General features: G+C 41.9%; 1 protein-coding gene across 1 annotated transcript; it reads left to right on the top strand.

The window, feature by feature from the left end:
• Positions 1-27437, top strand: TNFSF10 (TNF superfamily member 10). Its single transcript, XM_056110737.1, has 7 exons — positions 1-96; positions 2826-2959; positions 3061-3292; positions 14939-15076; positions 18401-18443; positions 22980-23081; positions 25186-27437. The coding sequence occupies exons 3-7, from the start codon at positions 3068-3070 to the stop codon at positions 25611-25613; spliced, it is 936 nt and encodes a 311-aa protein (XP_055966712.1). The 5' UTR covers positions 1-96; positions 2826-2959; positions 3061-3067; the 3' UTR covers positions 25614-27437.

Here is a 27437-nt window from a genome sequence, read left to right as displayed (position 1 = left end):
GTAGGCATTTTTCTGGCAATCTTAGCAATGGTGAAACAAAGAGAAGAATACAGGAATGAAGTTTTTCAATTTATTGCTTCGTGACAATACACTGAGGTAGGAGAGGCATAGCATGGGACTTGGGGCTGGGGGGTATCTTTGTTCTGGGAATCTTTGTAGTGGATCCATTCCATTTTTGATCCTGTGGAGACATTTATTAATGTAGTGATTGTTCTATGGCCCCTTTCTTTTCCTGTCCAGATAACAGGTGAGTTTGTTTCTTTCTGTTCTGTTCTGAATCGACTTCTGATTTATAACCTATTCATCTCAGCCTATTTCCCATAATGGGCCACTCAAAGCTCTCACCAATTGTGACCTCCTGGTTAACTGTGCTTAATTAACTGCTCATGTTCCTAACTTTCCTATCATTATAACAAGAATCAAGATAAGACATTTCTTAGTTCAAAGGATACAGGGAGAGTCAGGCAACAACCGCAATTTTACCCATACATGTCAAAATTTTAAATCCATGTTTGATTTAGACAAAATGAGCATGTTAGCATTTGGTTTGCTTTAATGAAATTATCTTAAAGCCGGATATTCACATTTTCATGTCACTGTGATCATGAGCAAGATTTGTCTGCAACTGAACATCTGTACATTTGAAAATGTGCAAGGTGTTTGTTGATAAGTTGACATGTTGAGTACTTTTTATCCCACTTCATTTAAACACTGTGATTTACAAAAGTTGTGTATGAGGACTTTTTATAGGCATTCATTATTCCAACACCAACCTCACCACCACTGTCACCTTCCCTCCACCATGTCTTCCCATTGTTCATCGATTTGCTCAAGTGGGTCCAGTAATGTCTCCATTTTGAGACTTGTTGTTACTGTGTTTGGCATATTGAATACGTCATGGGGAGCTGGCCAAGCTTTGCCCTGCAGGCGAGATACTCTCGGTAGCTTGCAAGGCTCTCCGAAAGGGGTGGAGGAATCGAACCCGGCTCGACTGGGCTGGCTGCACACAAGGCAAATGCCCTACTGCTGTGCTATTGTGGTGCAATGGTAGTGCGTCTGACTCCCTCCACCATGGTCTCCATTTTCCCAACCACCTCTCAAGCCTGGCCCCATAGCAGGACCACAATAATTTATTTTATACTTCTTGTTACCACTGAATGGCTAACAGAATGATCAAAATATATTTCCATGAAAGAAGAATTATGAATATTATGTATCTCACAGTGCGGGCATTGCATCCTTGTCTGAGAGTCTACTAAACTGTTGTTGCAAGTTAAGCTTTCTGTGTTAATGTTTTTTGTTAGTCAGGATTGGTTGACTTCTATATTACATCCCATCCAATCTGGTGTGCTATTACTTGAATGTTAGTGTTACAGAGTTTGGAGATGTTGTTCCAGAAAATTCAAAATATTTAACTGGGCAGAATTTAACTGGGTGTGGCTGAAAGGGCTTCCAGAAATATGGGGAAGTGGGTGGAGTTCACCCATCTCGATTCGGAGAAGGCCTGGAGTTTTTGGCACACACACACACACACACACACACACAAATTGTGCACCTAAAATTTGTGGCAGATTAGGATCTGTGTAGAGCTCATTTCTAAGGCAGTGGAGTCCAGCTGAAGGGATGGTGGCAACTTTGGGCGATGGGTGCAGCTGCCAGGGCTGTGTAGGGTGGGAGCGGGGCTTGCCCCATCCTGAGATGGCCCGGGGGTCTATGCTAAATGATGACATACAAGTCACTAAACTCTTGCTATGGATCATAGTATCTATGTTGGATATTTTACTTTAATTACTAAGTATTTACAAAGCATTATTGAGTGTTGAATCTGTTTTTTTCTGATCTCACTTGACTCTCCTTAACCTCAAGGTAAGATACCTCATTGTTAGCAAGGTAAGGATAAGAAATATCTTTCTCCTTCTCAATCAGGGCCTCCCTCACTGGCAGACACTCAGGCTGTGAAATAAGTCAGGACTGGAGAAATAGTAAAGCAGGTAGGGTGCTTGCCTTGCTATGGTTGACCAGTGCTTGATTCTTGGTCACCTGAGCCCCACCAGGAATGATATTTCTAAGCACAGAACCAGGAGTAACCACTGAGAAGAGCAGGTTAACACCTTGCCTGTTAACATAGAGATCTGCAAACAAGAATTGTCACTTTGCCCTAGCTGCTAGACCCACTTCCTTTGGGCTGAGCTAACTCCTCCAACTTAATGGTAAAAAGCTTTGTCTATAACAACTCAATTTGCACTTGAGAGAGAACAATGGGGAATGCCCTGCCACAGAGGCAGGGTGGGATGGGGGGGATGGAGGGTGGGAGGGATGCTGGGACCCGTGGTGGTGGAGGATGGGCGCTGGTGGAGGGATGGGTACTTGATCATTGTATAACTGAAACCCAAGCACAAAAATTTGTAAGTCTATAACTGCACCTCATGGTGTTTCACTAATAAAAATAATTAATTAATTAATTAAAAAACCCTCTTTTCTATGGTTTATCACAGTATCTCGTATTTTGTTTTTTTAGATTTTTATTAAAGCCACATTACAGCCTGTTTTAATGAGCATACTATTTTGGAAAGCCATTCTTAAAGTCATTTTCTCATCCCAACCATCCTACAGCACAGGACGGTGGTGTTATCACTCTGAATAATGCCACAACTAGCAGTCCCTAAGAAAATCAGACAGGCTGACACATCAGGAAACACCCGCTCGGTGGATCCAGGCAGTTCCCTGCTTATCTAACAACCAACAAGCTCCAAACAATGACGCCAGCCAGGCTGCAGAGCCACTGTGTCAAGGCTCCAATTAGATAACAAAGAATTCTCTTCCAGAACCACCTGGCCTCCAAGCACAGCCAGACCCCCGGATCTCACCCAGTGGGAGTGAGAGCTCAGAGCTGGGACCAGCACTGGGAGAAGGCTCACCTGCAAGGAGATTTCAGTTTTCAAGTTCAAAGACTGCCAAGGTAGGTTCAGTATCCTGACCCCTGACATTTTAAGGAACGGAAAGTTAAAGATTGCCCGGTGGGCCTCTTCTACAAGTGGTTTCAGTTTCGCTTTTTGTTAGAAAGTAAATGAAGCTCAAGGACCCACCCCTGCTCTCTGGATCCTGGAGCACAGCCTGCAGCCCGGTTCAGTCTGCGGCAGCCAGGCTGGCAGCGAAGACCATGGCCCTCATGCAGGTGTCAGAGGGGCCCAGTCCTGCGCAGACCTGTGCGCTGATCCTGATCTTCACGGTGCTCCTGCAGTCCTTCTGCGTGTCCGTGACATACGTGTACTTCACCAATGAGCTGAAACAGGTAAGCATGGGGCACGGGGTCCTGCTCTATCCCCGCCTTCGGCGACTCTCCCGTGATCTCTCTCTTGCCCGGCTCTTCTGTGAAGATCGAACAGGGAAACTGCTCCTTTCCTTTCCTTCCGAGACCTTTAATGCCTATGATTACCGGGGAGTTTGCATTAAAAAGAAAAAACAAAAACCGATTCCAGAACTGTGTGAACCAAATGCAATGAACTGAACTGGCTCTGCAAGTTACCAGGAGAAAGGCAACAAAACTCCCCGGGGTAGTTTTATCTTTCCAGGTATATGTGTTTATAATATTAACAGTGGTTATTCTTTGAGTGTTTTCTGCTAAAAGCTTGGTGATTTTTAACTCTAATTCTTAGGCATGAAAGGAGCTCCCCCAGGGCAGGACTGTGCGTGCTTTGATACACCCCTGAAAATTATTACAAACTTCCCATATAGTGGGAGGGGGGCAGACTCCCTAAATTCTTGAATGAATAAACAGACTACAGAAAACTAGTGGAATTACTAGTCCCCAGAGAGCAGGAATCAACACAAAGCCAATGCTCCACCTCTAGAATAAATAGATTGGGGTGGGAGATGTTTGCTGAAAGTAGATAATAGACCAAACATGATAATCTCTCAGTGTCGGTATTGCAAACTATAATGCTCAAAAGCAAGGAGAGAGTATGGGGAATATTGTTTGCCCTGGAGGCAGAGGGAGGGCGGGAAAGGGGGGGGGGTACCTGGAATATTAGTGGTAGGGAATGTACACTGGTGGGGGGATGAGTGTTTGATCTTTGTGTGATTGTAACCCAAGTACGAAAGCTTGTAACTATCTCACGGTGATTCAATAAAATTAAAGAAAAAAAATCCTCCACCTCTAACAGCGCTTTTTCCTAATCTAGCTGGGATGAAGTTTAGTGGATTTCTGAGACTGCAGAAAACTGAACTTGGCCACCAGCCAGACAAAATATAAGCGTTATGTACTCATGGTTGATCTTTCAGCTTCAGGGATTATATCAATGCCAGGATCTCCCTCCCATCTCATTCTTTTATCATCTTCAGTTATTTTTTGGAAAGGCATCACATAGATAAGCAGATTTTAAAAAAAGTTAGCAGGTCAGAACAAAGTCTTGAAATGCTGTCAGGCTTTTCTTTTTCCCTCCCTTCAGAAATGGAATGAGAGTCAATCAGATCTCTGTTTTGGTTTGCATTTCTGTGTTGACATCAGTGAGAAGAAACATAGATGTGTCATGGATAATGACTGGGATCTGTCTGGAATAAAGAGGATATTCCAGATGGACTCAGCATTTCATTGTTTCTAATCAATTATTGAAAGCATTTTATTGTTTCTGATCAATTATTGAAAGTAAAACTAGTATTCTGTGCCCATGAATAATCTTGGCACAAATTCAGGTGTATTTAACAGAAAAGATAGCAAAATTTGTGTCTGAATTTCTCTCAAGTTCATAAGCATTTTGGAACTATGGGTGCAAACTTGCAGAAGATAAGCTGACTGAGTTCTTGAGATATGCAAACATGCATTTTAGCAAATCGCAAATTGCATGCTGTGTTTTAAAGAGTTGAAAGGAAACTTGGACAGGCAGTTTTGGGGTGTGTGTGTGTTTTATTATCATTCAGATAACATGCTTGCAAGAGAGTTAAAGTTCATGGTATTTATGTAAAAAGTTACTGCACCCCAAAAGTGCCCAGGAGCTTCTGCCACTTTCCCTCTGTCAACTATAGTCCATGAACAGGTGGTTTTGGAAACAGAGCCAAGAGGCATTGCTCCTTCCTTCTTAGCAAAGTGGCCATAGGGTTAACATACTACCTTATGATGAACGTTGCCTCCAAATGCAAAATGCAGTTCCACTTTGTTGAGAGTGGCAAGACTAAAGTCCTCAGAAAAATACAACCAGAAAAATTCCGGTGTTTATCTCTTAAGGAAACAGTCTAAGTACTCTGTGAAGGGTAAATTGGGTTGTCTCAATTGGTTGAATATTTGCCTTTGGATTATGTAAACTCATTAATTTCTAGGCAGTCATGAAAATGATGGCTACCATAGATGACCAGTATAATCAGTTTTCCTGCAGGAGCATGTTGAGCAGAACCTTAGTTTTCTAAGTAAAAACCAATGCCTCTGGTTCTAAAGACTGGGTGAGAGGTTGGAATGTTTCTATATTACCCAGTTTGAAGCCAACATCTCCTAACTTTTGTTAACTTTACAGCATAAATAGAGTCTGTCCCTCGGAACACAAGTGGTCTCCTTAACATAGTCCCCTTACAAACTGTCCTAATTTTTTTTTAAACTGTCCTAAATTTTAAGACTAAATCACCAACTATTTACTAAACTGACTCCCTGACTCATACAGTTGTCAGTGCTATGGTCAAGGGTTTTAGGGGTTTTTTTATCTTTACTAGAATTAATAGAAAATTTATTGAAATTCCAAAACACTTTCCATTTGCACACGTTTTCTAAATTGCATTTTCATGTATGTGTACATATGTATCTAGACATACAGAGAGGAAGTTTTTGAGAGTTCCAGAAAGCTGGGAGAAAGAGCATATGTTGAGCAAATACTCTGTGTCATAAGCTTTGTAATCTTGGACAAATTGTCTAAGTTTCTGAGCTTTAGTCCGTAAAATAGAATGATTATATTTACTTTATACAAATTCTCAGGATGAAATAGGGCAAAGCTAGTTAGTTTGAACCCAAGCATTAGGTAGTTTCTCATAAAATATAGCCATTATAATTCTATTGTGAAGTCTCTTCAAGGTAATTCCCTTTTAATGAGAAATTTTTGCAAGAGAAATGAAATTTGATTTTTGTAAGGGGTGTGTATGAGGTTTGGAAAAAATTTTTAACATTATTATTAACTATTTAATACAGAACACAGGTTCCAGTCAGGCTAAGAAATATTTTCAGTAGCTATAACGAGCAAGGGTAGTCAGAATCATGGATTAGCAAGGGGGCTAATGGCCCAACAAGTATGAACAATAAACTTGAGGTTGACCTCTGAAGATTCTGACTCTCAAAAGGGGCTACTTATTGCTGTGGAATCATAGGTAGTGAGGAAAAAGGAGGAGGAGGCCCTTCTCTATCAATTTCCACAAAGGAAGATTTACGCTTTTTTAAGTTTCTAGAAAATGATTGTCGGAGACTAAAGTCATGTCAAAGTCTCTTGTCCAATCAGCAAAGGTGTTAATGTTGCAAATCCTGACTCTGCCAAGGTCTCTAGAGAAGAGTATGTATCTGCTGCAAACCCCATCTTTCCTCCCAGCACCCGCAAATGATAATAGCACACGCAGCTCCTGCCCTCCACATCTAGACAAGGGAAGCCCTGCCCAAGACATATTGCAGGAAATTCACACTTTGATGTAGTAACAATGTGAAAAGAAGAAGGAATTCTGGGACTGACAACAGAAACTTTGAACCACGTGTGAGTGTATGTGTGTGTGTGTTGTCATCACCATTGGAAGCGAGACTGCCAAATATGATTATATAAGTAATATACATGAGAGGGTTGCATGATTGGGGAGTTTTCTCTGGGTTTCTAATGTTTAAAAATCCATATGTAGGCATAAAATTATCTATAAGAAAACCACCAAAATGTCGAAAATTGTGATCCCTAAATGGCAGATAGGATATTCCCTTTCATTGTGTTTTGGTTTGGGGGCCATATCCAGCACTGATCAATGACTGCTCTAGGCTTAGTGCTCAGGAACCAATCTTGGCTGTTCTCAGGGGACCAGGCAGTAGCAGGAATGGAACCCAGGCTGCCCCAATGCAATGCACACATACACTAGTGCTCAGAGCTAACTCCCTGACTCCTCTTTCTTTTTTGTTTGTTTTTTAATATTTTATAAATTACCTAGAGCATATACTGCAAAGTATTTAAGGTATACAATTTAAGATTCTCCTTTTTTTCTTTTTTCTTTAAAATGTTTAGTGAAATTGGTAGCCTCAAGCCAGAATAAGGAACAAAAGCACAAATTATTATTTTAAGGAAGGGATGTATCTTCAGATTCCAGGAAAAAATGAAAGCATGATAAACTTATATTAGTAACATATTTATGTTCACTGTGTCTGGCATATCAAATACTCTCGGTAGCTTGCCGGGCTCTCCGAGAGGGGCGGAGGAATCGAACTCGGGTCGGCCATGTTGGCCGCTTGTAAGGCGAACGCCCTACCCGCTGTGCTATCGCTCCAGCCCACAAATTTAATAATCTAGACTAGAATTCCAATTATTTGAAAGACATTCTCTGTCAAAACACACACAAGAAGTCATCTGAACTGTTCAATATCTACTAAAAAAAATGAATCTAAAAGTATTAACTTTTCAAAACAGAAAACACCAGGTCCAGATGAGTCTATTAGTATATTAGTAGTCTAATATACCTTTAATAAAAGCATTTCCAGTTCCCTAGAATTTCTCATAAAAGAAAATGAAAAAAAATGTTTTCCAGGTCATTCTCTGAGTTGTCTCACTCTAATATCCAAACAAGAAAAAAACATCACTAAGAGAAGATTTTCTTAGCAGATGTAAAGGCATGATATTTTGGGGAAGTTTGAAAAGAAAGTGAGTGCATAAAAAATTGCTTGCACATAGTAGTCAGCTACTCATCCTAAGTTTAAGTAGGAGGTAGGGTTAGGGTGCTCTCAGTGGAGTTTTGTTTATGTGCCCTTTTCCCCCTATATTTTCCCAGGTGGCTGTGTCTCTAGACTTCTTTAATTTGGGGTAACAATGGGGTCATGCTCCTTTGCAAAACTCCCTCCCCAAGGTTACTCAATATTCCGGGTTTCTCCCTCCCACCTTCTGAAAGCGTTACTGGAAAACAGGCCGGGGGTAATTGACACCTGTTCAAACCTGTTCGGGTTCCACCCTCTCAAACTCTGCTCTGGAAGCCTGTGAAACCAGATACTGAAATGCTTATCCAGGGCAGCTCTCTGCTTGCTTTTGCTTGCTTTTGCCACTTCCTCTAGCTTCTTGTGAACTCTGCTGTTATTGTTTATTTGGTGTTGGTGGATTGGAAGGGGTGTCACGCCTCAAGGTGCTTGGGTGGCTATGCTCAGGTCTGTTTGGGGGCAGGGGGTCACTCCTAGTGGTGCTCAGGAAACATGTGATACCAGGGATTAAACCCAGGCCTGCTCAATGTGAAGCATGCCCTTCGGCCTTCTGAGCGATTTCTCTGGCTCCTAGCCTCTCGCCTGCATTATGAGACAGTTTCTAACTTCGGTGAAGTGAAAGCAAATTCCCCCGCCCCTGAGTCCTAACTACTTGGTCAGTATCTTCCTGTATGGGCCTGGGTGTACCCAGTAAAGCCTACTTGCTTTTCCTGGAACTTCCCCACCCTCTTTTGACCCTTGTGGCCAGATCTTCTCTGAAATGCTACCACCCCACGCCCGATGGGTTTATTAGCTATGCTGGCATGCTTCTCAACCACATGTATGGAGAACAAACCAACAGATGAACTAAATTAAATAAAGCAAACCTACAGGTACTAGTGATGTCGGTGGACCCCACAGATGACTCACATGAGTTGGGGAGGAGAGAAAGACGGACACCTTCTCCCCATCTGCTTCTACCACCCGGATCCTGCTGGGAAGACTAGGACTGGAAATGTCTGCTGTGCGCCCCTGCTCAGCTCGGGCCTGAGCCCCGCCAGCCCCACCAGGTGGCCGTTAGGCCACACCTCAAGTCCTCTTGGTCTTCTCACCATGGGAGTTGATCCCCGCCACCAGATTTCCCAGGGAACCACGGACTCAGGCTGCAGTGAGGATTTGCTCTTTGCAGGAAAGGAGAGGCCAGTCTCAGGCTTTACCCAGGGATTTTGGGGTTCTTGTCTTGCCTTGCAGAAAAGAATTTCAGGAGTACGCAAGCAGTGAAGTAAAACAGATTTTTTTTTTTAATGGGCCACACCTGGTGATGCTCAGAAGTTACTCCTGGCTCTGTACTCAGAAATTACTCCTGGCAGTGCTCAGAGGACCATATAGGATGCCAGGGATTGAACCTAGGTCAGAGTGGATGTGAGGCAAAGGCCCTACCCACTGCATTATCACTCTGGCCCCGAAGTAAAACAGATTTTATCTGGGGGATTTTTGAAAGTGTGGAGAGGGAGAGAGTAGGTGAGAGGGACAAAAAGAGTAACACACTCAATGGACAACACGGGCTTCTCCAAGGGTGGAGAGAGCCCCTACACACATCCCAGCATTAGATGGAAGCAGGAAAGTACACATCTCAAGAGGGGTGATGCAGGTGCCACATGTGCTCAGCCACGTGGACACAAGCAGCACATGGACTCGGGCACCATATGCACGCTCTTCCTTTGTTCAAGATGGCTTTTATAGGGTATCTTCTCAGGATGTCTAGGTCTGGAATGTGCTAGTCTGGGCTGACTAAAGTTAATCAGATTAAAGGAGAGGTTCAAGGGTATTCAAGGATTTTCTTTCATGGGGAGAGGTCCAATCTCCTCAGTGTCCACTGCTGAAGGTCTTATCTGGGGTCTTTCTGTATCCACAAGGTCAGTCAGCCTTAGAACTTGCCTTCCCAGAAATTTTGTTGACCTAAGTTTCATTGCCAAGCGCCTTTCCCTGTCTACCTGCCTGTATCACTAAAGGTAAAAAGGTAAAGGCCCTCCCGTTGATCGTCGATTTGCTCGAGCGGGCCCAGTAACGTCTCCATTGGAGACTTTGTTGTTACTGTGTCTGGCATATCTAATACTCTAGTAGCTTGCCGGGCTCTCCGAGAGGGGCGGAGGAATCGAACTCGGGTCGGCCATGTTGGCCGCTTGTTAGGCGAACACCCTACCCGCTGTGCTATCGCTCCAGTCTGTATCACTAGAACCAAGTAATGGTTACCAGAAGGAAAGAGGAAAGGTGAAGGTGTGGATCAGAACAAAGAGATCAATTGTATGATGAAAGTTGAGGGGCTGGAGTGATAACACAGCAGGGAGGGCGTGTGCCTTGCATGCAACCAATCCAGGTTCGATTCCCAGCATCCCATATGGTCCCATGAGCACCGCCAGGTGTAATTTCTGAGTGCAGAGCCAGGAGTAACTCCTGTGCATCGCCGGGTGTGACCCAAAAAGCAAAAAAAAAAAAAAGTTGAAATAAGATTTTCAACGTGAACTCAATTGTCATATGTACACCTGCTGATTTTTAATGATTTGCACCTGAAACTTATGATATTATAATTCAATATTATTTTGATGTTATTTACTATTATTTTGATGAGAAAAAATAAGCCAGGGGACCAGAGAAATAGTGCAGCCAGTAGGGTACTTGCCTTGCATATGAATGACCCAGATTTTTTACCCAGAATCCCATAGGATCCCATAACTCCCCCTACCCCCACCCCAGCCCAGCCCAGCCAGGCGAGCCAGAAGTAAGCCCTAAGCACTTCCTGGCATGTCCCCAAAACAAGCAAAGTAAATAAACTGCATATGATGAAGTTCCTTCCTTGGAAAAACTCTTCCACTCCCAAGTAAATTGCAAATGCAAATAAATGCTATAGGGAAACTCCACAGCTCTAAGTAGGCGCAAAGTAATGCTAATTCTATTGCAAGTCATATCCCCTCTCTTGGGGTCATGCTGTCACCCACACGATATCTACTAGGAAAGTTATTTACTCTCAGAACTTAAAAATTGGAAGAAATAAAATAAACATTTATTTTAAAATAAATGAATGCTTTATGCCAATGTGTGTGGAAAGAGTTGTCTCACTGTTAAACGGGGCTTGAGATAGAAGAGTCCACTTTGCCATGCAAGAGCAAGGAATTTTGTTGTTAGCTCGAGCAAGAGTTAATGTCCCCACCCACACAGAGGCCACAGGACAAGGACCCAGACTTTTCAGATATATATAATATATATCTCTTCAGATATGTATATAGAGTATATATATATCTATATATAGTAAGTAAGTAAGGCCCTCCCGTTGATCAACGATTTGCTCGAGCGGGCCCAGTAACGTCTCCATCATGAGACTTGTTGTTACTGTGTCTGGCATATCGAATACGTCACGGGGAGCTTGCCAGGCTCTGCCGTGCGGGCGAGATACTCTCGGTAGCTTGCTGGGCTCTCTGAGAGGGGCGGAGGAATCGAACTCGGGTCGGCCATGTTGGCTGCATGCAAGGCAAACGCCCTACCGCTGTGCTATCGCTCCATCTACATATAAAGGTAAAAGGTAAAGGTTAAAGGCCCTCCCGTTGATCGTCGATTTGCTCGAGCGGGCCCAGTAACGTCTCCATTGGAGACTTTGTTGTTACTGTGTCTGGCATATCGAATACTCTCGGTAGCTTGCCGGGCTCTCCGAGAGGGGCGGAGGAATCGAACTCGGGTCGGCCATGTTGGCCGCTTGTAAGGCGAACGCCCTACCCGCTGTGCTATCGCTCCATCTACATATAGATAAATATATATCAATATCTATATTTATATACAAATATATGTAAGTATATATTTATATACTGTGCTATCAATCAAACATTTATATAAATAAATGTTAATAAATAAATAAACATTTATTTATATAAATGTTTGATTGATAGCACAGCGGTAGGGTGTTTGCCTTGCACGCAGCCACATGGACGACCCGAGTTCGATTCCTTCGCCCCTCTCGGAGAGCCCGGCAAGCTACCGAGAGTATCTCTCCCACATGGCAGAGCCTGGCAAGCTCCCCGTGACGTATTCAATATGTCAAACACAGTAACAAGTCTCAAAAAAATGGAGACGTTACTCAGCCCACTTGAGCAAATCGATGAACAACGGGAGGAGAGAGAGCTGATAATAATATTTATTGGGCTGGAGCGATAGCACATAGGGTAGGGCATTTACCTTACAAGCGTCCAACATGGCCAACCCGAGTTCGATTCTTCCGCGCCACTCAGAGAGCCCAGCAAGCTACTGAGAGTATCTCACCCACACTGTAAAGCCTGGCAAGCTGCCCGTGGCGTATTTGATATGCCAAACACAGTAACAATTGTCACAATGGAGACGTTACTGGGCCCGCTTGAGCAAATCGATGAACAACGGGAAGACAGTGACAGTGAATATATTTATTAAATATGAATATAAAATATTAATATAGTGAATATATTTATCACGATCACGATCATCCTGTTTTTCGTCGATTGCCTCTAGCAGGCCCCAGTAACGTCTCCTTTGTCCTAGCCCTGAGATTTTAAGAACTGCTATATTAAAGGCTCTTTCAGGGTTAAGAGAATGAGACCCATCATTGTTACTGGTATTTGGCATATTGGGTACGCCACAGGGAGTTTGCCAGACTTTGCTGTGTGGGCAGGTAACATTCAGTAACCTGCCAGGTTGACCAAAGTAAGAATGAGATAATAAGATGTCTGGGAGCTGGGTTTTATAGTCTCTGGGTCTGCCTACTGGAAGATGGAGGATCTGGGTGGAGGATGCTCAGCCCCGATCCGAGCAAGCTTGGAGATCTCAGCCCCGGGACCCGCATGCCTTTGTTCCTCTGCCGGTACCTTCATGCGTGTGGAGAGTGGTCTCAGCATGGTGGTGGCTGGTTCTGGAGGTCTTCGGCTGCTGGAGCTCTGTTTGCGACGGGGAGCGAAACTCAACCCGCCCCACTCCAAGGGGCCCTGGCGAGGACTGCCAGGCGAGGGGGCAGGAGACTCTGCCAAATAAATATATAAATATCTGAAACATATATCGGACTTTTCAGATATATATTTATATGTAAACATATAGCATATGAATAAATTTCATTCTTTGCAGTTAACAAAAGACTATTTCTGGCACTAGTCACTGCTGATACGGCACATGGTGATTGATCGAGCCCACTTGCTGGGTCCAGGAACTTTCCAGGTGGGGTCTTGGTTGGCTAGTTTCACATTGTTTCATTTCTGGGAAACCGAAACTTTCAGTTCCAGGAACTGAGCCCGAGATCTATTTGATATTTCTCATTTCTGCCGCCTGTCATGGTGTTGCCATTGCTTATTGTGTCGCTCTTCTCTTCATCACCTTTTGCACTTGATGTTTATCGCACCTTGGATGCTCAAGGACTAATTGACTGAACAGCATGTTACTCTGGCTGGGACCTCTCAGGAACAGTTAACTGATTTGGAACGAGATTGTTCCTTTATGTAAAGGAGCAATCACCATTAAGATTGATGTTTCGGGAACCGGAGCGATAGCACAGTGGGTGGGGTATTTCCTTGCACGCAGCCCATCTGGGTTTAATCCCAGCATCCCAAATGGTCCCCTGAGAACTGCCAGGGGTAATTCCTGAGTGCAGAGCCAGGAGGAACCCCTGTGCATCGCCGGGTGTGACTCAAAAAGGGGAAAAAAATAGATTGAAGTTTTCTTTAAACTTGAAGTTTTCCTAGGTTGAAATAATTGTTAGCAGTTGTTAGCAGAGTTGTTAGCAGTCCATCGCCTTAACCACTCAGCCACCTCAGCCCACTAAATAATAGATATATTTTTTTAAATGGACATTTTCCCATTTCTCCAGAGAAAGGTAATTCAGCAGATTTTTACCAGGAAATAACATCTCACTGAACCTCCTCGTTATAAATCAAAAGAGGAAACAAAACAAAGGTTTAAAACAACAATACTTCTGACCTTGCTTGCTTTTCCTGTTTTTCTTTGAAAAATGAAACAGTTATTAGCTTGAAGTGTTGTGATGGTTCCGTGTGTGTGCGCGCACCCATGCGTGTGTGTAAAATATTAAAACTGTTAAATCTGGTTATCATTCATGTTTACTGCCATTCGAAAGACATCGTCCAATGATGTATCAAGTAGGATGTGTCAACAATGATGTGTCTACCTATAAATTCCTTGCTAGTGTGAACATTTAATGAGCAATTTTCTGGTTTCAAGTAGTAATGAAGTCCTCATTCTGCTAGACAGAGGAGCAGAGTTCACAACAGTTCTTGCAGCTGAAGTTCCAATTGCACTGTCTGTAGCACTGTCCTCCCATTATTCATTGATTTGCTCGAGTGGGCACCCGTAACATCTCCATTGTGAGACTTGTTGTTACTGTTTTTGGCATATCAAATTTGCCACGGGGAGCTTGCCAGGCTCTGTTGGGTGGGTGGGATACTCTTGGTAGCTTTCTGGGCTCTCTGAGAGGTGCTAAGGAATCGAACCTGGGTCGGCCGCATGCAGGTCAAACATTCTATCTGCTGTGTTATCGCTGCAGCCCAAAGTTCCAATTAAGAAACATAACCTTACTCCCCCAAGTGCTCCAAATTAACTGCGTTTTTAAATTTAAGACCCTGGATTCTAAAGAGTCCACTATGTCCTTTGTCTTTATGTTTAAGCTGTCCAACCAGAGTGGCATCCCCTCTGCGTCAGATTCTGCTGTTCTTTGAGGAGGGCACCTCAAAGAACAACACAACCTGCTCAGAATTCAAATGAAAGACAGACTTTGACAAGGAGAAGTAACTTGCTTAGGGGCACACACCAATGGCAGGGGTACTATGATCCAGGATCCAAGACCCTGCCAATATCCTTTCACCTTATCCAACTTCTGACTTATTCAAAAGATAGCATGCTTATTTCGTGCCATGAATTCATCCAAGGGACTAAGATTATCTCTCAGTTATGTCTCATCATTATCTATTGTTTCCATTTCTGAATGGACAAAATTAAAAATCCTGTGTGTTTGGTATTGTGCTCTCTCTCCCAATCTAGTTGAAGGAAAAGTATTCCCGAAGTAGCATTGCTTGTTTGCTCAAGGAAGATGACGGCCTCTGGGATCCAGATGATGGAGAAAGTATGACCAACCCTTGCTGGGAAGTTAAGTGGCAACTCTATCAGTTTATTAAAAAGGTAGGCGGCCCTCCAGGTAACTTCTCCGGCCTGCATGGAAGGCCAGTGGGGACGGAATGTTGTAAATGATCAAGTACTCAACTCCTCCTTTTGCAAAGGAACAAACAGGTCCAGAGTGTTTCAGTGAGTTTCCCCAAATTTATAGAACCAGACAAAATGCAAACACTCCGAAACAGTAACAATAACAACTGGAATCAATAACAACTGACTGACATCTGGTCTGAAATTATTCATAAAAGCTTCTCAGAAATCTGACCTTTCAATCTTATATTGTGGAAAATTCAGAGTAATGTGAGTAATGTGTTTAAGTTTCCTTTAAAAAAAAGATGTAGCATATATATATATTTTTTAAGTTCAGAACACCACAGAGGCCAAATAATAGCCTTTTATATTCTCACATTGCTTTTCTACAGACTTAATCCAGGTTAATTTTCATATGCATATAGAGATGAAGAAAGAGGAAAAGAAGAGGGAAGAAAGATTCTTTGAGAAATTGGAGATGATGACATCTCAATTTACAGTTAATAAATGATAAATGATAAAATATTATCTATTTATGAAACTTGCTTAAACTAGATCTTGAGCACAATGTGTCCGCAACCGCTTATGTCACTAAATGTAACTGGATGATTTTTTATGTCAAACCCAGTTGGGTTCCTTTTCCCTTTTTCTTCTTAGGTGGCTTCTTTGTTAACATAAATTTTATTAATATTTACCTACTCCCTCCTGGCACAAGTCAGATAAGAACGTGAATATAAAACTACTCTGCAAGCTATGAAACACATCATTGTTATAAAGTAAACTAGAGGAGACATTCTCAGGGCGGGAGGAAGAAGAGAGTTGGTTGTGACTGTAAGCTCATTGTTAGTCTGCCTCCTTGTCTTTAGGATACTCATTTATAAGCTAAGCTCCCGCTCAGCTCAGGCCGGTTGCTGTCTCTGTGGTTATTTCTCCGAGGAATGAATTCAGAATTCAGGGAGTCTTAGGAACACCTCTATTCTGGGGATTCCTGGAACTGTAGCCCAGATTGGGGTGACCACAGCCAAACTAAAGCAACTGTGACTCTAACACCCCAAAGGAGGAGGAGCTGAGACATGGCACTCCATGGTCTCTCGGGCTTGGCAGCAACCTCACAGGTGGGAGGGGAGGAGGAAGAAACTCAGAACTCCTGGACTGAACACTAGGATGTGGGAGATGTGGTGGGTATACATTTTGCACCCCCTTTCCCCGAATTCCCTCTCTGCCTTCCATGCTATATCCTGCCACTCACCAGAGGAGACAGACATGCGCAGAGAATACAGAGGCGTGGTGAGAATACAAGGAGGAAGGAATCAATTCCCTGTGTGGGGGGCTGCCGTTAATTGAGCAGACTAATTCCCGTAAATAATTTCTATTGCCTCATAGCTTATATTACCTTATGTAATCCTCACAATGGCTTGTGGGGAAGTAATTTTATTTTTTTAATTATTAAGACATTTGATTAAGTCATGCGAGCAAGTTGTTCCAGTGTTAGTAATTGACGGATTGGAAATTCAGTTCGTCTGCTTGTCTATGGATTCTTTTATTCTGCCTCCTACACTGTAGGAATTACCCTTCTTAGTTCCTCTCACTCATCCTCCCTTCATTCCATCCCAAGTGGGTGTGGAATCAAAGAGCAGGGGTGGAGAGGGAGAGAAGAGAGAGAGAGGATTAGAGTGGGGGAAGAGGAGGGAGGAGGGAGAAGGTGCTGGGATCCTTTCGATCCCCTCCCACATGCCAGTGACAACGAAATGACAAGAGACTTGAGCTGCCCAAAGCCATGCTGCTCTGAGTTGGCATGGGATAAGAATTCGCCAAGAGCAAGATGGATGGCTCACGCAAAAGCAAAGCAAGTTTATTGAAGAGAATTAGTGCAGTTGTGATGACCACAGTAGAGGCCTCCAAAGAAAGAAGTTGGTCTAGCATTCTTAGGGGATACTTTGAAGAGCATATTTTTGGATGCTTTAGGTGGGAAACTTCTGCTTTCTCTAGATTAATTATTTCTGGGAGGGGACAAACAGTGTACCCAATTTGGGGAAAGAAGTAAATAATATATAAAATGTTCCAAGCTAATCACATAAAAAAATAAGAAATACATATAATGATATGGATTAACTACAGAATGTTCTGAGCAGATAGAGATAATCAAATGTGCATAACATAATTTAAGCTGATCCCAGGAAGGGAGTTTTGTGACTAATTCTAGGAATCCAGGTGGCAGAGGCTTAGGATGAATATCTTGCTGGGTGGTGTTGGTAAGGCGGATCTGGGCCAGTTCTAGTAACTGTGGGCCAGCCTGGAGCAATGGTGCTCTAGATCCTTTTGCCCGTACGTGATTACATGAGCCAAGAGGACCTCAGCCTGCCAGATTTGAGAGAGGGTGTTAAGTGAGGCATCCTTTTCGGTGTTATGGCTAGACTATTTCATAGGCCCTCAGTGGTCTGGGATCAGAGACTTTAGGCAGATGGAAAAACAGAGAACTCTGATTTGGGGGTAAGAGTAGGGGAACGGTTTTAAACAGTTGCAAAAATTGAGAGAATAGATGATTGTGTTGGCGAAACCTTGGGGATGGGGAAAGTGACAGATCTGAGTGACTTGGCGGGGTGGGGGGGGTGGCGGGGGGAGCACCCTGGCTTGGCCAAGACAGAGTCAGCAAACAGCGTGCTGTGTGTGTTTCTGTGGGCATCATGAGAGAGAGGAAGTGAACCTAATATCTCGCGTATCCGAGAGTTCACGTCTGTCCACTAATATAAAGCCCCCAGACTCTGATATATAGTGTACTTGTAAACACACGTATCTAAGAGGAGACCCTACCCCACCACCACCCCGCACCAAAGTGAGGTGATATTGTTGCCACATCCGTTATCCCCTCTGAGGCCTGGGCACCGTTAGGCTGACCTAGCTGACCAACAGGCTTCTGTCTCCTGTGCTGCCCCAAAGTGACCTACCAACAGCCCTCATCTAGAAACAGGGTGATCCTCCCTCACCATGCACAAACAGCTGCCTCTAAATTCACCGGAACAAAACATTGTGTTCGGACAATGTAAGTAAAGTAAAGTAAAGGCCCTCCCGTTGCTCATCGATTTGCTCGAGCGGGCCCAGTAACGTCTCCATTGGAGACTTTGTTGTTACTGTGTCTGGCATATCAAATACTCTCGGTAGCTGTTCGGACAATGTAAAGCTTCTGAATTGATAGCTCATGTGGAAATTTTTTCTTAGAAATAAACAGGAAGAGTCACCAACTTGGGATATTCCATTGAAAATGTTAGGTAAAAATTAACAAACTTCATTCAATACGATTTGCAGATGCTTTTGAAGACCTATGAGAAAACCTTCACAACAGATCAAGGTAGTATTTTGTTTTCGTTGTCATTTTCTCCCAACTTTGTGACAAAGTAAATAGTTCCCCACCCTTTCGCTCTGCCCTCATCCACACATCTCTCCCCTTCCTTTCTATTTGCTTCTCGGACTTTTCCTCTCTTTGTATTATTGACATTTATAAAACTCCCGGTCAACTTTATAGTCCACTTATGGCCAGAACTTCATTTCAACTAAATCTATGTTTCCAATGTGGATTTTTCTTTCACTTTGATTTCTTTAATGATTTATACATTTGCCTTTTAATATGTTTGAGATAAATTGCCTGAGTTCTTTCTAGAATATGACTGGAGAAAGAAAGAACAGGGGTCCCAATGTTACCCTTCCCTGCTTCTGACAAGCTCCAGGCTTGATGCCTTTCTTGGTGTGAAAGCCCCTCTGTTCACCATCTAGGATTCTACCTTCTCACTCCACTTTTTTTGTCTCCACACCTTCTTGTTTGTGATCAGTAGCCTTCTTTTGACACACTCCTCTCAGTACTATTGGCCATGTTGTTTTCTTCAGTCTTCAGTCTGGCTTATTCTGTTCCTGTGTTTCCTATAACTAATTATTCTCACCCTCATCTTCATTACGAAGAGATAGTATTTATCTCTTCGGAGAAAAAGTCCCTGGCCATTGTCCAAGTAAGTTTCCCTACATGCTATTACTTGTAGAACATTTTCTTGTTCATTTTCTTAGCTCTCTAGGGAGCTAGCTATGCACATGTACATATATATCTTCTGACTCAGTAGGCAAACTTTTCTTAGCACAAACACTCCTCTGAACTCAACTCATGACCAAAACATCACAATCACAAATCACAAATCATCCTGTTAATCGTCGATTGCCTCGAGCAGGCCCCAGTAACGTCTCCTTCATCCTAGCCCTGAGATTATATTCAAGGCTCTTTAGGAGAATGAGACCCATCATTGTTACTGGTATTTGACATATTGGGTACGCCAGGGGGAGTTTGCCAGACTCTGCCATGTGGGCAGGCTACATTTGATAGCCTGCCAGTTTGTCCAAAGTAGGAATGAGATAATAAGATAATAACAAAACAGTATCTGTTTCTATTGCATTTCTATACCTGGCACCTAATACTATGCTTCGAGCCCAGGATATTTTCCCCACCCTCCATCCCATTCTCACCTGCACTGCCTTCAGGGTATGTGTATGTACGTATGTAGGTGGGTGGAAACTGAAATGTAATATATATAACTTAAAGTTAAAAGAGGGCTGGAGCGATAGCACAGTGGGTAGGGCAGTTGCCTTGCACGCAGCCAACATGGCCGACCTGAGTTCTATTCCTCCACCCCTCTCGGAGAGCCCAGCAAGCTACCGAGAGTATCTCACCTGCACGGCAGAGCCTGGCAAGCTCCCTGTGACGTATTCGATATGCCAAACACAGTAACAACAAGTCTCACGATGGAGATGTTACTGGACCCGCTCGAGCAAATCAATGAACAATGTGAGGACAGTGACAGTGAAAGTTAAAAGAGGGCTGGAGCAATAGCACAGCGGGTCGGGTAGTTGCCTTGCATGCTGCTGACCTGGCCAACCCGGGTTCGATTCCTCTGCACCTCTCGGAGAGCTCGGCAAGCTACAAAGAGTATCTTGCCTGTGTGGCAAAGCCTGGCAAGCTACCCGTGACGTATTCACTATGCCAAACACAGTAACAAGAAGTCTCACAATGGAGACATGACCGGTGCCCACATGAGCAAATCAATGAACAACGGGAGGACAGTGCAGTGCTATTAAAGTTAAAAGTGTTAAAACACCCAGTTCATTAGCAGTTAGAAAATACACCGTGTTGAGGTACCACCATCTCTGACTACACAGAAGGCTCTAACAGTGGTTATGAATGAACAAAGCTACTAAATTAAGTATACTACTATTTTGCATGTTAAAAAAAGGTAAAGGCCCTCCCGTTGATCGTCGATTTGCTCAAGCGGGCCCAGTAACGTCTCCATTGGAGACTTTGTTGTTACTGTGTCTGGCATATCGAATACTCTCGGTAGCTTGCCGGGCTCTCCGAGAGGGGAGGTAAAGGCCCTCCCGTTGATCGTCGATTTGCTCGAGCGGGCCCAGTAACGTCTCCATTGGAGACTTTGTTGTTACTGTGTCTGGCATATCGAATACTCTCGGTAGCTTGCCGGGCTCTCCGAGAGGGGCGGAGGAATCGAACTCGGGTCGTCCATGTTGGCCGCTTGTAAGGCGAACGCCCTACCCGCTGTGCTATTGCTCCAGCCTATTTTTTTGCATGTTATTCAGCAAAATTCCATGTTCCTATGCCATTAGCCCCTACAGCTCTGATAACATGTACCAGAGACTTGTGACTAGGCTTATACACCAAGCTAACGGGGGAAAGGCTTTAAAACATAAAGGTTGTGAACGACCTCTTAGTACTTTCCACTATCTTTTCTAATAGTCTTCTCTCTCACTTGTCAACTACCACTTTCATTTCCTAAAAATTTACTAAACAATTTTTTAAATATAAATGCTAACGTAAGGGCTGGAGCAATAGTGAAGCAGGTAGGGCACTTGCCTTGCATGCAGTAGACCCAGGTTCAATCCCGGCCTCCCATAGGTTCCCCAAGGGCTGATCCCTGAGCAAAGAGTCAGAAGTAAGCCCTGAGAGTAGCCAGGTGTGGCCCAAAATAAGCAAAAAGAGTCAACATAAGGACACATGGGATGTTCTGGCTGATTTTTTAAAGAGAATTGGTACATTTTTTAAAAAATTTTTATTTGTGAGACACCATGAGGTACAGTTGTAGACTTACAGATTTCTGTGTTTGGGTTTCAATTATACAATGATCAAATACCCATCCCTCCACCAGTGCCCATTTCCCACCACCACGGATCTCAGTATCCCTCCCCCCCCACCCATCCCTCCCATCCCACCCTACCTCTGTGGCAGCGCATTCCCTTTTGTTCTCTCTCTCCTTTTGGGTATTGTGGTTTGCAAGAGAGGCAATGAGTAGAGTTTTAGGAGTACAATTGTCCAACACCAATCCTACCACCACTGTTAACTTTCCTTCTAGAGAATTGGTACATTTTAAGGCTGCTCTAAAGCACTTTGAATGGTTGTCAATAAATGTCATTTGTTTATTATGATCTGGTGCAATTAGTGATATCTTCTTATAAATTTGTATATTCATTATTATATAAAATATGTATATTATGTAAAAATATTATGTATATATTTATGCTTGTAAATTTATTCTTGTGGCCAGATGTCATTTGTATTTCTTTTGGGAAATGGAATGGAATAACAATTGAATACCAGTTTGTAGCATCCGTGGACAATTTCTATCACTGTTGTTCTTTTACAATCAGTAAGAACTATTGGAAAATAATTATATGATAAAACTTGGTATTGCCCTAATTTATTCTATATAGTGGAATTATCATTATTAGCATAACTATCACAAGTGTATTGTTTTTCTTTCACTCTCCCTCCCCTCTCGCTCTCTCTCTCTAAAGGATGAGAATCTTTTTTTTCATTTTTTTATAATTTTATTTATTGAATCACCGTGAGAGCAGTTACAAAGCTTTTGGGTCCAAGTCTCGGTCATACAATGAAACACCCATACCTTCACCAGTGCCCATTCTCCACCCCCAACAACCCCAGTATACCCCCATCCCACACCCTTCCCCTACCTGTGGGGCAGATGATTTCAACATTACTCTCTCTCTACTTTGATCACATTCAATATTTCAACACCAGACCACCTTCCTCTCCTCTCCTTTTGGACATTGTGGTTTGCAATATTGATACTGAAAGGTTATCAAGAATATCCCTTTACCTACTTTTAACTCTCAGATCTTGTCCGGCGTGATCATTCCCAGCTATTGTTGTCATACTGGTCTCTTCTCTGTCTTCTCTACCCTCAGACCAACACACAATTGTGGTTAGTTCCAATCATTGACCAGTCCTCCTAACCCCTGTTTTCTCTGACCATGGATATTATTCTTCTACTATATATATACTCAAGAGAGCCTGGCAAGCTACCAAGAGTATCTCGCCTGCATGGCAAGCTACCCATGATGTATTCAATATGCCAAACAGAATGGAGATGTAACTGGACCCGCTCAAGCAAATCAATGAACAATGGGAGGACAGTGTTTACAGTGTTTATAAATTTATATATATGTATGTTAGTTATATACCACAAATAAATGCAGTCATTGTATATCTGTCCCTTCCCTTCCGACTCACTTCACTCAGCATGATACTCTCCATGTCTATTCATTTATAGGCAAATTTCATGACTTCATTTTTCCTAACAGCTGCATAGTATTCCATTGTGTATATGTGACATAGTTTCTTTATCTAAGGCACTTTTTAATTAAAGATAAGGTGAAGCTGATTGTAACACTAAAATGTAGTCTTTTTTAATGAAAATCATTCAATCGACTTTGGAAGCTGCATTTGCTTACAATGTCTGATTGACAATAGCTTTGAATGGGAATGTGTTTGAGGAGCAGTTTGGCACACATTGATGATTCTTTGTCATTTCTCTTTCAGAAAATCAACAAAATATTTCTCGCTTAGTGAGAGAAGAAAGTTCTCAGAGAGTAGCAGCTCATGTAACGGGGAACAGGTCAAGAAACAAAGTCATAGCTCCAAGTAAGAGAAGCAATAAATATTGGATTACAGGAAGGCAATGGAAGAATTTATTAAAGATAGTTCTTTTAACTTGTACCTGAAACATTTATAAGACTCTCTACAAAATGTGCGGTTCTAATCAAGTCTCGTATTGACTCTTTTCCACAAACAGACTGCAGATAAGTAGCACAATTACTGCTATGCCCTAAGTGGCCTCAGCAAAATCTTGAAGTGGGAGAAATATGTCACTGAGTTTTCAAACCCTCATTTTTGCTTTTGTTCTTCTTTCAAGCAATTTACTTTCATCACAGTTTCATCAAATCGTTATTGTCTTCAAAGGTTCTCTTATAGTCATTTACTCTCATAATCTGAGAGACATTGTATTATATTAAGTCATAAGAAGTTGCCAATGTATAACCATTTTCACTTACAGAAATGTCCATTTCATATCATTGAAACAAACGTCTAAAGTCTAATTTTAAACTGCAAAACAGGTATTCACATAGAGTTGTAGTTAAGCACTTGGGCCTTTTTGCCTGTTTTGGAAGTCCAGCTCCTCCTTACCTAGGAAGGTGTTTTGAGTAAATTACTTAACTAAATCAACTTTCAGTTTCTTCATGATACAAAGCAGAGATAATTGTTAACACATAAACAGTGTTTATGCCTTTTTCTTGGATGGTGTATTTGACTTTACATTGCTAAAAGGATCAAGAAAAGGCACAAAGAGGTCTAAAGTTAAATACATGTAACACATACGGTGTACTATAATTAGTAATAAGTGCTTTTGCTATTAGAAAATATATTCCAAGTTAAAGAAATTTCCAATGTCAGTTATTGGACATAAAGGTTTTGATTTCCAGAGAGACAGTGCGAAGTTACATGACATGCCCCAGTTGAATCCTTTTTTGGTGTGTGTGTGTGTTGGGGTTTGGGGGAGGGCCACACCAGCCACATTCAGGGGTTTCTCCAGGCTGTGCATTTAGGATTTAGTCCTGGCAGTGCTTGGGGGACCTTATGGAATGCCAAGGATCCATGGTGGGCTGCATGCAAGGCGAATGCCCTACCTACTGTACTGTCTTTTTAGCAGCAACCCCCACAACCCCACCCAATTTGTATCCTTGGTCCTATGTATGCCCCTCCCTCTGACTGCCAGGAACAACCCACCAGCACTTCCAGGAGTAGCCCCCAAAACAGTCCTATGGGGCCCAAAATCCCCTCATCCTTACTCCCACCACATGACCCGTCCCCAATGACAAAAAAACAAAAAAACAAAACAAAACAAAAACCCAACAACCTTTTGTTTTGTCTTTTTTTATTTTTGGCATTTGCTTTTCTAAATTCAAGTTTTAGAAACGAATAGCCTTCTCTGCCTATGACTGGAATCCGTGTTATGTTGATACTGTTTATAACTCATCAACAAGTGCTATTGTTGTTTTAAGTTCTTGAAAACAACTCAAGCTGATTTTGTAGTAACCATGGCGATGAACGCAGAATTTAAAGGAATATCCTATTTTGCTTGGTTCTTTTTACCGCTGAAGTCTTTGGGAGTTACAAAGATTAGGAGCTGATGATCACAAAATAGGAGCTCTTTTAGTCAAACTGGCTGCCCTTTCTATTGTGGACTAATGATGCCTTTTTCTTGGATGGTGTATTTGACTTTACTTTGCTAAAATGATCAAGAAAAGGCACAAAGAGGTCTACAGAATATCAAAAAGTTCTGAGCCCTAAGGTTAAGGAAGTAGATACCTACATTTTTGTTCCCTTTTACATTATTCACTTGAATTCCTTAAGTAGGGGAAGAGGGGTCCCAGTTCCGGACAGAAGTTTGGACTGAGTAATGGCTGTCTTCAGACTTCCAGTGCAGTCATTCAGACAGATGTAGCCTTAAGTTATGGACAAGGCAGAGAAAAATAACCATCCTAACAGGTCATCATCATAAAGGAGCCTCCATATCTCTCCAAGACTAGAATTTCGGTTTTTTTTTCTGAAATTGAAGGAGCAAGAATTTTTTCATATTCAATTGATAATCTTTACAATTCTAACTGAAAAAGAGGCTGTTTTTGTAAAAGAGCTTTGCTTTGTTATGAAATCCTGTTAATTTTCTTTCTCTCTAAATTTTATTCAGGTTCCAAGAATGAAAAGATAAATGGTTATAAAATAAACTTCTGGGAGCCATCGAAAATAGGGCATTCATTCATGAACAATTTTCATCTATTGGATGGAGAATTGGTTATCCATAAAACAGGACTTTATTTCATCTATTCCCAGATATATTTTCGAATTCAGGAACCTGGGGAAAAGAATGAAGCAAGAAGCAAACAATTGGTTCAATATATTTACAGATATACCAACTATCCTGATCCTATACTGTTGACAAAAAATGCAAGAACAAGCTGTTGGTCAAAAGATTCAGAATATGGACTCTATTCCATTTATCAAGGTGGAATGTTTGAGCTTAAGGAAAATGACAGAATTTTTATCTCTGTAACTAATCAGCACTTAATTGATAAGAATCAAGAAGCCAGTTATTTTGGGGCCTTTTTAATTGGTTAAATTATCTGCTCAAAAAAATTGCTTTGAACAGTGGAAATAGCTCCAAGAACAAAAGTGTGTGCGCTACATGGAGGAAGCCCAGACTGAATCCCTGACATGTTATGGTCCCCTGAATTCCACCATGAACAAATCCCCAATCCCCCAACTCATGCAACACTGTACTGGAGTGAGTCCTGAGCACCAGTGGGTGTGATTCCAATGTCCAAAGTAAACCAAACCAACCAATGCCTGCAAAGTGACTTTTTGCTCTTCAAGTTGATATAGTGTGAAAATATTCTAATGTATCTGTGAAAGTAAAGGTAGTTTTTAAATATCTTTGGGAAAAGACCAATGCATTTGAAGAAAGTGAAATTGTCAAAAAGACACGTCAGTGCTCCTCCAGCAGAAACTTAGAAGATTTTCTTACTGAGCACTGTGTAACAATGTTATGTCCTGTGGTTGGCAAGATTCCTGAAGGAACAACAAGCCATCACTGAAACAAGCCATTGTTTAAGTAGTATATCATATTGGTTGTTTCCAGTTGGTCTCCAAAGACAGCTGTCCCAAAGCTGAAAGTCTTGGAGAAGGTCCTCTGTGAGGATATTCAAGCTACAAAAGGAATTTGCATTGTACAGAGTGTTGCAGGAGTTATTGGACTTAGCAGAGAAAAATAATAGAAAAAAATCAAATAATAGAAAAAATCATAATAGAAAAAAATCAAACACATAATAGAAAAAATCAAAACAAAAACAAATTAACAAGTTATGTTCAGTGAATAGAAATATGTTTCTATTTCTGAATGACTTTTCACTACCTGAACTTAAGTTGTCTAAAAGCACAGATGATGTTTTTGAAGATGAGCTATAACAAATGATCAGAAATCAGAGAATTTGTTCTCATGTGAGCAGCAGGATATATGGAAAAGTCGCAATGACAAACAGGTAAACTATGAGAACTGTATCAAACAAAGACCCCACTCCACTTCCACACACACACATCTCACCCTCCACCCAAGGTCTGCTTTGAGATTTCCTGGTGTATTTTTCCCCCCAGACAGTAATGCTTCGTGTGTCATAACCATCACCCAGAACATCTCATTTTACCATTTTAAAAAACTAGTTGGTGAAAAGAATTTGTTGTAGTATTTGTTGAATTTCCTCTCTTATCCCTAAACATGGTTATAATTATACTCAGTTGTTGTTTGCGCAAATGTTCATTTGGTCAAATACGGTTTTTTTCTAAAAAAATAACATTAAAATATAAATTTATACCATGATATAGTTACCTGATGCTCCAGATTCCTTGTCCTATTTTTCCCCATACCAGTAAACAAGTTCTTATATCCTAAAAAAAAAAAGATTTATTTGTTAATCAATTTTTTGAGTCTTGTCTCCTCTTACTAGAATATCAGCAAGGAACATTTAATCCTATTTACACATGTCTTTCCACTACTTAGAAAGAATGTCTGATGGCCATTGCACATGCCCTGTGCCCTCCAGTACCACAGACTGTGATTCTGAGGCCCCCAGCACTACCAAGTGAAAGCAGCCCCTCATTGCTGGGGCGTCAGGCCTGTACAACCTGGCTGAAAGGAAAAATACCTGAACATAAAAATCACACAAAATAGATGTGTAAATGGTTGATTGAATACCTAATCCTATGAGGGGAAAAAAGTCTACATCAAAAAAAAATCTTTGAAGAATTTTAAAAGCAATCTCATTTTGAAAAAATGGACTGTAAACCACAATTTACAATATCAAGGAAAAGACTAAAGTGTGTGACGACATGTCATCCAGCGACTGAAGAAAAGATTCATTTTCATCCATATTTTATACTAAATGTTTT

The sequence above is a fragment of the Sorex fumeus genome, unplaced genomic scaffold (genome assembly GCF_029834395.1).
Source record: "Sorex fumeus unplaced genomic scaffold, SorFum_2.1 ptg000010l, whole genome shotgun sequence".
Lineage (NCBI taxonomy): Eukaryota > Metazoa > Chordata > Mammalia > Eulipotyphla > Soricidae > Sorex > Sorex fumeus.
This window is presented reverse-complemented; position numbering and strand designations above follow the sequence as displayed.

Coding starts and splice junctions, on each gene's coding strand:
- TNFSF10 (XM_056110737.1), top strand. CDS start 3,068: ATGAAGCTCAAGGACCCACCCCTGCTCTCTGGATCCTGGAGCACAGCC. Junction 18,444..22,979: donor AACCTTCACAACAGATCAAG/GTAGTATTTTGT, acceptor TTTCTCTTTCAG/AAAATCAACAAAATATTTCT. Junction 23,082..25,185: donor AAACAAAGTCATAGCTCCAA/GTAAGAGAAGCA, acceptor AATTTTATTCAG/GTTCCAAGAATGAAAAGATA.